At 40.8% G+C, this 12,078-nt stretch overlaps 1 protein-coding gene across 10 annotated transcripts in view; it reads right to left on the reverse strand.

Annotated features, from left to right (window-relative positions):
- Window positions 1-12,046, reverse strand: part of LOC146598006 (uncharacterized) — a 58,238-nt gene extending 46,192 nt beyond the window's left edge. For 6 of the 10 annotated variants that reach the window (XM_085301081.1, XM_085301082.1, XM_085301083.1 and 3 more), the window contains exons 1-2: window positions 11,515-12,046; window positions 8,102-8,190 (exon numbers count right to left, since the gene is read on the reverse strand). In XM_085301081.1, coding sequence (XP_085157207.1) covers window positions 8,102-8,190; window positions 11,515-11,575 — 150 coding nt within the window. In that variant the 5' untranslated portion in view covers window positions 11,576-12,046. The other 4 variants (XR_014895345.1, XR_014895344.1, XR_014895343.1 and 1 more) reach the window with 2 other exon arrangements.
- Between the last annotated feature and the right edge of the window lie 32 nt (window positions 12,047-12,078).

Raw genomic sequence — 12,078 nt, forward strand, 5'->3', positions numbered from 1 at the left:
TATGACTTTCTGTGTCCTACCGTTCATTTTGCCTTTTTTTTTTTTTTTTTTTTTTTTTTTTTTTTTTGTCTGTTTTTAATGTGCTTTTAAAGTAATCTGTTCACACTTCACACTTCCAATTTAAAAGTTCCCCACTCAACAAAACTAGGAGAAATTACATATTTAGGGCAGTATTTCAAGAAACAAAGCTGCAAGTTTAAGTACAACAATCCAGTTTTGACATCCTAAAATCCTTCTTTTCCAGGAAGGAAAAGAAACTTGTAATTTTCATCAAAGTTTTTTTTTTTTTTTTTTTCAATCTATACATTCCAGGTACTATTTGCTATTTTGGCACTACATAAGAAGTTAATACAAAAGGGATCAAAAGCAGCTCTAGAATCCATCATCGCGTTAACTTCATGGTAAGGGTAAAGACTCTGCATTCATATGAAGTTTCTGAACTGCACGATCCCCTTGTGTCCTTCCTGTTCCAGTCATTTCCGAAGAACTCACAAGGCACATACATATGTACAAACAGAGGTTAAACAAAACCAAACCAAAAACTGCTACCTGTCCCCCCAAGCAGAAGGCAGCCTTCATTACTTTAGTTAACTACCAAGTAGCCAGCAGCATTCAGGTCATGTACATCAGTCCTAACTGCCAAGGGCCACCTTCCAGGTTCAGAGAATAATTTAGACTCACTAACCAATTTGTTGCATCAATTGTACTCTACAGCACTGAAGCCCATTCACTGAAGTAATTCAACTCATCCACAAAACTGCCACACACCAACAGAAATCCAGCTAGCTCAAACACACTCCAGCATCAGCAAACAGTAATTCAAACAGAAAAGCCCGATTTCCATTGCATGTATGTTGAGTCACTTCAAAACTGTCCTAAAAAAGCTCTTCTTAAGTATTTCCATATACCCATCACTTAGATTACGTGAGATTTTTTGCAAGGCTTTGTTACAGCTGCTCAAGCCATAGTAGTGTATGTCAACAGCAGCCAGAAGCCTTGTAAATCCCACTACCATTCACAAACACACTTGACTCTTTCAAATCAAAGCAACAAGATGCTGCAGCTGTTAAGGTCTGCTAAGCTCAATGTGCTCCTGAAATCTGCACTGTYATTATTATCTGAATATTGGTATCTCTGGCCACTTTCTACTTAACTAAAATGGAATTTGTCTCACAGATACACACATGAACCACTGTATTAGCTAGCAATTGATGTAAGTCCTTCTGCCTTAGCAATGCAAAATGGAGGATGGTTCCTAAGTCATTGCAGTGTTATGCCAGAGAAACAGAGTGGCTTGCAAAAAGGATATTAACAGGTTCCTAAAGGGTGGGGCAGGGGGAACCCTACACATTTAACCCTATGAACTGATTTACACAAATGCCTAGCAAAATAACTCACTTCTGTGGTAGAGTTTAGGATGCAACTTTAAGAACTGCCCTATGCCAAAACAATACTTCTGTAGCTTTAAGAGTTTGAAAGATGCAGGAAAAATAACTGCAGGAATATCCAGTTAGAAGGAGATAGGCCATGAAGTTCTTTTTGTTTCCCTAATTAAATGTGTACTTGCAAAATTGTGCAGGGGTCCTGACATGTGATTACATTAAGAATTAGTAATTCTGACATTATTTAAATACTAACATTCTACTTTCTGCTCCTTAATTACATCTAATTTCCCTTTTCCACATTTACTGAGAAAACTATTTATAGCCATAGCAAATTCAGACTTTTAAGAAAGTGTGTCTTATATCTCACAATAAACACATGGCTTGCATTAATAAGCGTGGCTTGAATTGTTCAGTATATACCTGTCCAGGTAAACTACAATTCATTCGAAAAAGAGACTTCTTAAAATCATTCTAATCCACTGCACTTCGATCTGCTGCCACATTGTTTCATGCTAGAAGAAGCTACAGCACCTGCATGGGCAGCCTCCAAAGAACACTTACATACCTGAAAAAAGCAACGTGGGAGTTCACATACTGAAATCACACCATGGCAGTAAATTAGAAATTAATCTTGTTGTAGAGAACGGACAGAGATAGTCATGAGGATGGGGAATGATGTTTTTCCACATCAAATGTAATTAAATAGCTCTGTTCTCATTAAATTTCATGAACTTCTAACCTAGCAGAAGACTGTTGGCTTGAAAACCTGGTCCAATTATAATCTGGGCAACATACTACCTACCTACCTTGTCTACATGAAACAGATGTAGTATTTCACTCTGTTTTTGGTGCAACTGATTCTTAAATACTTRTCAACAGGCAATCTAGAATTTTTAATAGCCAGTAAAATGCAGCTAGTTCTTTCCCTAGGATTAAGAAATTGTCTTAAAGTCAACAACAAAACTGTCACCTGCTTCAGTGAAGCTACCATTTACATCGCTCAGCAAGGACCTTTAGGATGTCAAGGAACAAAAGGCAGTTGCAAGGTCTGCAAGACAGCAACTAGAGGGGGGGGAAAAATACCAAGCATTATACTAAATATACTCCTATGGAAAGATGTATCACACAAGACAAACATAATTCTCAGTAGAGAGTCTGGTCCATTAATTCAGCCCCAAAATAACAGTGTTATGAAACAGGTGTTGACATTCTATTTTCTATTACTCCTTAGTTACATATAATTTCCCTTTTCCACATTTACTGAGAAAGCTATTTAAAGCCACAGCAAACTCAGACTTTTAACAAAAYGTGTCTTGTATCTCACAATAAGCACACAAGAAGGACCTTATGTCGTTGCTACTTCGTTAGTTATTAGATTGGTGTTCTTGGAACCACGTGGCATGTATGAAAAACCAGTGCTTACTCTGGTGAGACTCCTCTTACCCACAGCTGACCTTGTGCGTGCTCCTACCTCACTGCAAAAACTTCAGCCTCCCCATTCTGCAGCTGTTTGTTCCAATGTTAGAGTAAATTAGAAGCTGTAAATTTGACATTTATCATATACTGTCAGAAACAAATGCTGTGTCTGTTTAAATGCTGGGCAATGGCTCTGTATGCAGTCTAGAAGTTCTCCTTCTGTAACTGGAGTCCTAGAAGCTGACAATTAGAAGGAGGTTTCTGACCACAAGACCAGTCAGGTTCAAAAGTAGCTTTCCAGCGACCACAGTGGAATGCAAAAAACTGTAATTGCTTTTAAAACAGAGTTTGATATATTTATAAGAGAAATTATATACATGAGGCTTACTACAGGAAGGGATTGGGCAGGGCAGCCTAGAAGGTCCCACCCAGTTCTAGGTTTGGTTTGGGGATAGGAGAACAGTACAGAACTCCTTTTGCTCCTGGGTAATGATTATTTACAAGTGCATGCCTAATTATTTGTTTGGAACCTTCAGTTTATTTCATTTAAGCAAAAATAAAATTAACACTCATTATTTGGGTTTTAAATGGGGACAGAACTGGCTCCTACTAGCAGCAAGTATGAATAACCCCCTGTCATGGCTGTGCATAAGAGGACTGCACTTAAAGCTCCTACCCAGCATGAGGGGAGCGGATATGGCAGAAGGGAAAGAGAAAAATGGAAGGATGAGGTACACTAGATCTGCAGACATACTATAAATATTTGAGACCATCTAAAAACAAACAAACAAAAAGAAATAWTAAATGGTTAGTAATAGTTATTTTGGAAACATTCCATGGCCTGTACATCTCTGACTAGTTTTATTTCTGAGAAGCATGATTATGCCAAGCTTGCCTTTAATTTTACAGATGCTTTTTTATTGAATCTTATTTTAAATAGAATTATTTGATTAGCTGTTACCCAGCCAACCCAGGGAATACAAATACAGACTGCCTCAAAAAGAGAGACATAGCCCTCAGCTTTTAAAGGGATGTAAAGAAGGGAGCAGCGTATCTAGTTTCCAAATAGATGAACTAGAGAAATAGACAAATTATTCTCTCCTTAAACAGAGGGTTATAGGCAGCAGCATTCAGGAAAGCAGCAGGAAGCTGGCAGTGGATATAAGGTATTGCAAAGAACAGCTGATCTCCTGTGAGAAATACCTGTATTTATTCAGGCAGACTACATGGCTTGGCAGACCGGCATGATGACAAATGTAAAAATGGCAGCATTCTAAAAGGGGATATGTCCTCCCATTGAGGGATGCTTCAAAGAAAGAGACTTAGAAGGGCCACAACATATCCTTATCGCAAATCTCCCGTTGCTAAACAATGACTTCTACTGCAGAACAAGGAACGTGCTACAATCTGCCTTTGTCCATTAATGTATCTATATCTAGTAACTAGAAGAGTTCAGCTTTCCACAACACAACACTGACACTAACCCATTTTAGGATCAACTGCTTCAGTGATGCAAGTGCTGCTGCCCTTTTGAAGGCTTTCAAAATGCTGTGCATAACACCACCCTGCTGTTTCATTCATAGCATCTATGAATCTCAAAAACATAGCCTGACAGTGCAGACATTGCATRTACATACACAATAGGAGGTTACCCTTGAAGGGCCTTCTGTTTACGACAAGCACAAAAGTAAAGCACAGAGACTTTTTTTTTCCCCCAATATACACTGAATGCCCTGATATACTGGCCACAAAGCCCATTTTGTATTGAAAAAATAAACACAGTCCTTCCTAGATTTTTCCCCGCCTTGTTCCTTTTTTGGAGACTCTTTTGGTGTATGCTGCTGCATAGGTGCCAAGCAAATGGAAGGGAGGATGAAAACGTATCATTTAACATGGAAGCAGACCTTACAATTTACTTACCCTGCTATGCAAATTAGAGGACATTGCTAGTTTTTGTTGGACACTAGTCATGCCTTAGGCAAAAAGAAAAGGGGAGGGGGGAAAAGAAAAATCAAAAGAAGAATGTAATACATAAAGGTAAAGAGGAGAGATGAAACTTCCCTAATAGTTTCATACAGAACAGACACATGTAGTAAGCAYTGATCTGTAAAGAAGAATGACAGGCACTAAGAACTGTCACACTACAGTTAAAATCATCCCTGATCTATCACAGAAACAAGCAGGTTTTCCCTGGAAGTTTTCTAAAGACCTTTCTCTTTAAATCTGCTAAGTCCTGTGGAGATAAAGTTGYTCAAATAAAGAAATTAACAGAACAGAGAAACTTTTAACAGAAAACAAATCTACACTGAGATGAACCTAAAAATCTGAACCTCAGCACATTCGCAGTTAGTCCCAATATCATGACCTAAAGGTGTCCCTTTGAGAAAGCAGCTGAGAAGAGCTTTTGCAATAGCGTATTAACACAGCTTTCAACACAATACCACGATATACTAAAAATGCTACCTCCACTAAGATTTTCACCCCTCAGCACACTACACCTGGAGACTCAGGGTTAGCTTTTTCTAATGACACTGGAGGCCACATGAGATATACTTCATTGTAATCTTACCACACTTTTCCAATGCCCTGTCAGTACCTTCAGATAAAGTTTTGTGGGTTTCTTTTCTAGTATGGCACAGTTCCAGCAGCATGAACTTTAGCAGAGACATTTTTATAGCCAGAAACACCTTTTGTTCAAGAGAAGTGCAAGTTCCTGCCTACTTCTGGGATGCTTCCTGGTTTGCTTTTCCATTAGCCCCTGAAACCACTGCTTAGCTCTGGGGATTTATTGCCTCGTCCACAGGGCACGAGTGAGGGAGTAGAAGAGTCATCATTGATTTAAGCATGGCCAGGGCTTAACGAGGAGTGACACTAACAGGGTCGCCAAAAGGACCATCACACGAACTCTCTGGACAAAATGAAAATGCTAGATTTACAGTTCAAAGGCCATTTTAATCACTCAGATGAGAAGACACTACCTGAGGCACACAAAGAGACAGCTCTGTGTTTATGATATAAATGCTATCCATAACACAGACAGGTATCTTAAAGGGGGGAAACAGACCTACAAAAAAATCTCACTCGCTTTTTAGCGTTTTTTCAGGGAGCATGGTTCAAATATAGCAGTTTAGCCTTGTTTTATTGTTTGTAAAGGCATATCCACCAAAAAAAAAAAAAAGAAAAAGAAAAAGAAAAGGAGTTCTAGAGCAAACTGGACCTAAAAGCAACTAAACTTCAATGAYACTTAAACGAAAAAAGGCTTGTGTATTAGAGTTCTACAGAGAGGCTGAACATGTTCAAAACATTTTTTCTTTTCATAAGCCCTCCACTAAAAGGTCATGGGACAGAGGCTTTATCCACAAGCAGCAGGGGCTAATGAGAGGTATATTAAAGAGAACTCTTAACATCAGTAAAGGAGATTAAAAAAAAATCTCTAAATGATAGGATCGTTTTAAGACACCAGAGGCATGAACACACAGTGCTAAAGCCACTGCCTTGTCCTTGGCTTACTTGCAACTCAGCAGTGTTTCAGCATGGCAGGATACACACCTGGCACAACAACAAGTGAAATTATACGGTATGAATATTTTTCCGTACCAGTTTATTACCCGTGTGTAGCGCTTGTTTCTTCGCAGTTTAGAAGTCCCAGAGCGACACTCAAAACGTGTTTTGTTTTTGTTTTTTGTCTCTTAAGACCAACTATTACTTCCAAAGCAAAGCACACCGCTGAAGTRGCTACAGGCTGCTCCTCGGCGCAAACATGGCCTGCAAACAGGTGCTGCCACCGCCTGTTTTAGCMCGGGGAAACCTCGGCCGGCGCAGCGGGGCGGGCGGCTGCAGCCGGCAGAGCCGCCGCCCCGACCGGCCCTACCGCCGCCGCCGCCGGACGCGCGGCCCCCCCAGCGCCCCGCCTCCCCGGCCCGGCTTACTGCTGCCTTCCTGCGGCGCAAAGGCCAGCCGCCGCCGCCGCGCCGCAGCCCCGGGCCTGCCGGCGGCGGGGGAAGCGGGAGRGACCCGTCTCTCACCTCCCCCGCGGCGGCGGCAGGCGGCCAAAATGGCGGCCCGGCGCCGCTGGGGAGGGGGCTCGGCCAATCAGTAGCGCCGTCGCGGCGCGCGGGAAGCGGCCGCTGCCGGTGCCTGAGAGGAAAAGCGGCGGCCGGGCCGGGCCGGGCCGGGCCGGGCCGGGCCGGGCCCCGCCCGCGCCGAGCGGACCCCTCGGCCGCCTCCCTACGAGTCATGGCGCTACTCGTTCATCCCGGGTGCGCTCGGCTGCTGGTGCCCCCAAGGAGAGTGATTCAGCCCCGACCTCCAGGCCGAGGCCCGCTGCAGGGTCGCCGAGGCTCGCGCCCCGCCAGCACGGCAGGTGCGAGGTTAGGGACAGGCACCTGCAGCATGCTCCCGTCAACCCACCAACCGTCCCACATACACGGCGGCCAAGAGGAAACACGGCATTTCCAAGTGCCGTAACTAAGGCTGTTTGCCTCCCTCCCTCTCACTCCGCTCATCCCAGCAGCTTGATTTATTTGCCAATAATTGCTTTCTTAGGCACTCTTTACCACGAAGCAAGCAGTCAGCTTCACGGAAGAGCAGCCAGAGCAGGATCCCTCACTCAGCCGTGGGAAGCAGCAGCTCAGTAAGCTGCATGGCCTGCTGTTTTTTTCCCCAGTGCACAAGCTGCAACTCATCACCTCAGAGAGGGACGTGCGAGGCTGCTGCAGAAAACAGCAGGAGCAAGAGATAACGGCTGCAGCACGCGGGCTACTGCTGTGACATATCACGCAAAATATATATATATATATTTACCCTTGTAAATATATATACATGTGTGTGTGTGTGTGTGTGTGTGTATTTAATATCATTTTAATTACTGAAGGATCCAAGGATTTACTCCGAGCCTTTTATCTGCTGTATCTCGGTCAAACCTCATAAGGCTGCATCTGAGAGCACACTGCACTAAGAAAACAAATGATTAAAGCAGAGCAAGGGAGAGTCAGGGGATTAGTTTATTCTGCATGGCCTTGAGCAAGTCATTTTTAGCTCTGAGGCCCTAATCTTACAGTGAGGGCTCAGGGCAGATGAAACACTTGAATATCCACATGGAGCACTCTCAGTTTTCGCTCATCTGAAAAATTGGGATAATAATACATACCGCCTCTCTCTCTGAGACCATCTTAATCATCAATCCCTGTTAAATGCTAGAAAATGTGAAGTTTGAAAATGATTGATTAAACACCAAATCAAATTAACAGTCTGCAATGCTGACTGAAGTTAATTAGGTAGGATAATCACCCAACACCCACCTTATTCAGCTCACAGTCTTCACTAGAAATATCTAACAGTAAGAAGCAAGGCTGTAAAAGTCTGTTTTCCTCATAGCAACCAGCTGTAACTGCAAAGAGAACACAAAAGATGAGTAACTAAATAAATTAGTCTTGAACTGAATTCTCTATCTTGTTAAATACTGGGAGCCTACACAGCGCAGTTTCAAACGGACTAATGAAGGAGAAAACCAAGCTCTTGGATCTCAAAGAAACCTTGAATCATTCAGCCTTCAGACAAAGGCAAGGTACCAGAGGAGCAAATTACAGGTGGCATGACTTAAAAAACACCCCCTGAATTCAGTGCAAGACTTGTCCTTCATTAGGACTATGCAGTCGGGCAAGACAATTTCACTGCCCTAGTATTATTCATTCTGCATATGTAACATATAGCACTTTATTTCCTGTTTTTTGATTGTATGTGCAAGTCCAAATTAGTCTTACTAGTAGTTGTCACTGTGTTTTTGAGCTAGTTTTCAAGTTCAGTGCATGTGGATATGGTGTATCTTATAAGATCAAGCACTGCCTCTGCATGAAAGATGAACCAGCTGCATTGCAAGCCTGAACCACTATGCACTTTTCTTTATTAGATCTATTATCTCTAATGCATTGATTGGAAAATATTTAAAATGTGGATTCTCAGCACCCTCTTGTGGATTAGTGGTATGATAACTACTTAACGACTACCAAGCATTAGTAAAATTTCATCACAATTCAGTGCTACAGAAAAGTTGTTATTTTTGCTGCAAAACTGCACCTGGGAAGTTAAATGCGAACAGAAAAACTCTGTAATTTATGATTATTTTTAATTCCTGTATGAACCCTACATCTTTGAGGCAAGCATGTCTTATGTCCCATTAAAAAAGCTACTAATTTTATAYCAGTTCTCATGCAACATACGAACTGTAATGCTATCAGTGGTGGCAAGGGATTTTGCTTCTTTTTAAAACATGCATCTAAGCCTGCAGGCCTGGTCAGAATCAAGTTTGTTTCCATGCAGGGAAAAAAAAAAAAAAAAGAAAAAAAAAAGCCTGTAGGGGCAGCACAGAGCACATCGCGGCAGCACTTCTGTCGGATTTTGAAACAAAAATGCTGCTGAATGTTGCTACTCGATAATGTGCTTCTTCCTGCTAAAGTGGCATTTTTTCCTGCATACTTGTATTAAAATGCCCTGTAGAAGACAACAGAAATAGAAGTATAGATACGTAGAAGAAATGGCCAGCATCCCCTTAAGAAACTGTCTTCCAAGGAATTTACAGATCGTACTATGTGCTTTAAGTCCACCCTGAAACATTTACAGAAGGAAGACTGATACACATGCTAAATACTCCTAATTACAACTGAACAAAGCTTTCCCCATGTCACCCAGATTCCTATCAACAAAGTGTTTAGTATGTACCTGCATTTAATGGCTACCACTTTTCCTATCTGAAACGACTCAAACCATACATGTGGTAAAGGTTTGCTTCAACAGATCAGCTTTCAGCATTTTCCACTAAACCCCTAAAGCAATTTCGGTGCCTGTCTAAATACATAAGAATAACCAGCAAGCATTAACAATGTTGTTCACACTCACTGCAAACTAGAACAGGCATGAATGTTCCTGAGTTCATCAATCACATTTCATTCCCCTAACACAGGTGTTAAAATATGCAAAGTTTTTTTTTTTTTTTTTTTTTTTTTAACAGCAATATAATTAGGCTTCAGTATGGCTGAAGCAGTAAGATGTTTTTCTGCATATGCCGATAATATGGTTCATATCATTCCACAATTATGTTTATACTTGAAGATACACTACTACATGTAACCTATAACTTTCATTTGCACTACACTCTCCTCTTAGACTTCTGAGATAAAGTCTCACAATACCAATAGGCTTTAAAAGTGATTCATCTACACCACTATGTGTACCTACTACTATCTAGCACCTATTACAGTGCCCTGCTTATCTCCATCGTATATAATACCGATAACATAACACAAATTCCCATCAATGTGGATTTTTTCCCTCTTGCATTTTAGTAAATTCATTCTTTTCTTAGCAAGGATGATTCAGGCACCTATTTATACAATCATCTTTAGGAAAGCTAACACTAAAAAAAAAATTAAAATGCACACTATAAAGTCAGCTGTGGTTCTGCTCTATTTTATTTTTGTTTTTAAATCTACAGTTTCTAATATATTTCTGCCCTTTAGTCCTTTGTTAGCTTTAGAGCAGTAAATGCTGCTGTTACATCCAGAATGATCTGTGCAATATGTGCAAAGCACCTTCAGAAGCTATTTATACTGGTTAGTGGGAACAACCGCTCATCTTCATGTGTCAGGCTACAAGCAAATGACCAAGAGGCAGCACTTAGCTGTTTTTTTTCTACTTTGTCCCCCCCTCCAGGGAAAACACAGGAGGCCAGATGAAGCATACCATAAGCAAAATTCAGTCCTGTAGTACCTCATATCAACTACTTTTCATAATCTTAGTAGCAGCCATGGGCCAAATTCTCAGCTGGAATCAGTTTTGTAATGCCAAAGTTATGTTTCTGGGAGCTACACAACCTGCTCTTCAACTGTGGCCATACTGCTTTTTCAAATAAAAGTGAGAGTGGGGAAGAGATGAGAGACCAAAAAGATGTACTCTACATCAAACTAGACTGCTTTCATGCGCAAGATACCTAATGTTTAACCTCCCTGCTCTGACTATGCTAGTATGTTTTTCTCTTGACTAAGGCAAGCCAGGTACTTCCATCAGTTCACCCCAATACACAAATCACACATTAGCTGCTAATTTCATCTAAACTGACTTTTCTTCCTAGAATTCTGCACTGTTAGTGATAGTCTTACTGTAAAATTCTGATTGCAGTATGGTAACAACTGACCACGGCTTGGCCCTGTTATCGTTTCTTTTCTTCCAGTTGTTATTGCCCTAGTTTCAAAAAAATTGCATTTTTTTTTAATAGAAAAGGCACAAAGACCTTGCATTGTACAGCTTAGGTCCCCAACATAAAACATAGATCTGTGCTACCATACTTTCCTTAGGTTAGGAAGTGTATCAAAATTAGAAACAGTTGTCTAATAAGACAGTAACCTATATCATATGTTCCAATCAAGTTTGTAAGCAGTGAGACTCTGAAGTTAAACAACTTAACAGTACCTTTTTGAAGAGTGGTATCAGCAGACCTCAGTCTGCTGCTGGTAGTACTGCTATGCTGTTTGTTCTGATGAAAAACATTAGTCATGTATTTCATCTCTAATAYGCCTTGAGCTCCTGAGTCCTTACATATTTGTAAAGGCCTGTGTCAGGAAAATAATTCTGGAAAACCTAAGAATACTTCAGATGGCTCTGAAATCTATAAGTAATCATCACACTTTCAGGAAGAAAAGGAGGAAAAAATCCTACTCACCAGAGTTATATACTGCCGTGACGCAGCAAGGTAAATTAAGAGTGGGCTTCTGCTCCTTCATGGCTTCTTCATGGCATTCCTTTCACTCTGTAGGAGTTGCTGGTCAGAGGAAATGGGAGTAGCATTGGTAAGCAGAGTTATCTCTGCAGCTCGCTACCATAATTTAGGACAGATAGTATTTTCTATTATACATAATAGATCACACATACGAAACTGATTCACAGATTGACTGTTCATATAAAGCAGAATAAATTGACTGTTCATACAAAGTAGAATAAATTGCACACACACGGTCATGTACTGCAATTTCTACCAATATGATTTGAAATGCAACTAAGAAAACTTCAGTTGTGGACATGTGCTATTGCAGAACCACCAGTCAGTCAACTGCTTCATGTCTCCATATTAATCAAAACCTCAAAAATACAATATAGTTTCACGCTGATACAGAAAATAAACATACACATATAATCCCATCAACAATAATTATTCTTAAAAAGAAAGTTTCTCWGTACTTCCCAGCTACATATTTTGAAAGAAAAACAAAGAGCTTTAAAGTATTTT

Source organism: Rhea americana, unplaced genomic scaffold (genome assembly GCF_003343005.1).
Source record: "Rhea americana isolate MKP2758 unplaced genomic scaffold, rheAme1 scaffold_172, whole genome shotgun sequence".
Taxonomy (NCBI): domain Eukaryota; kingdom Metazoa; phylum Chordata; class Aves; order Rheiformes; family Rheidae; genus Rhea; species Rhea americana.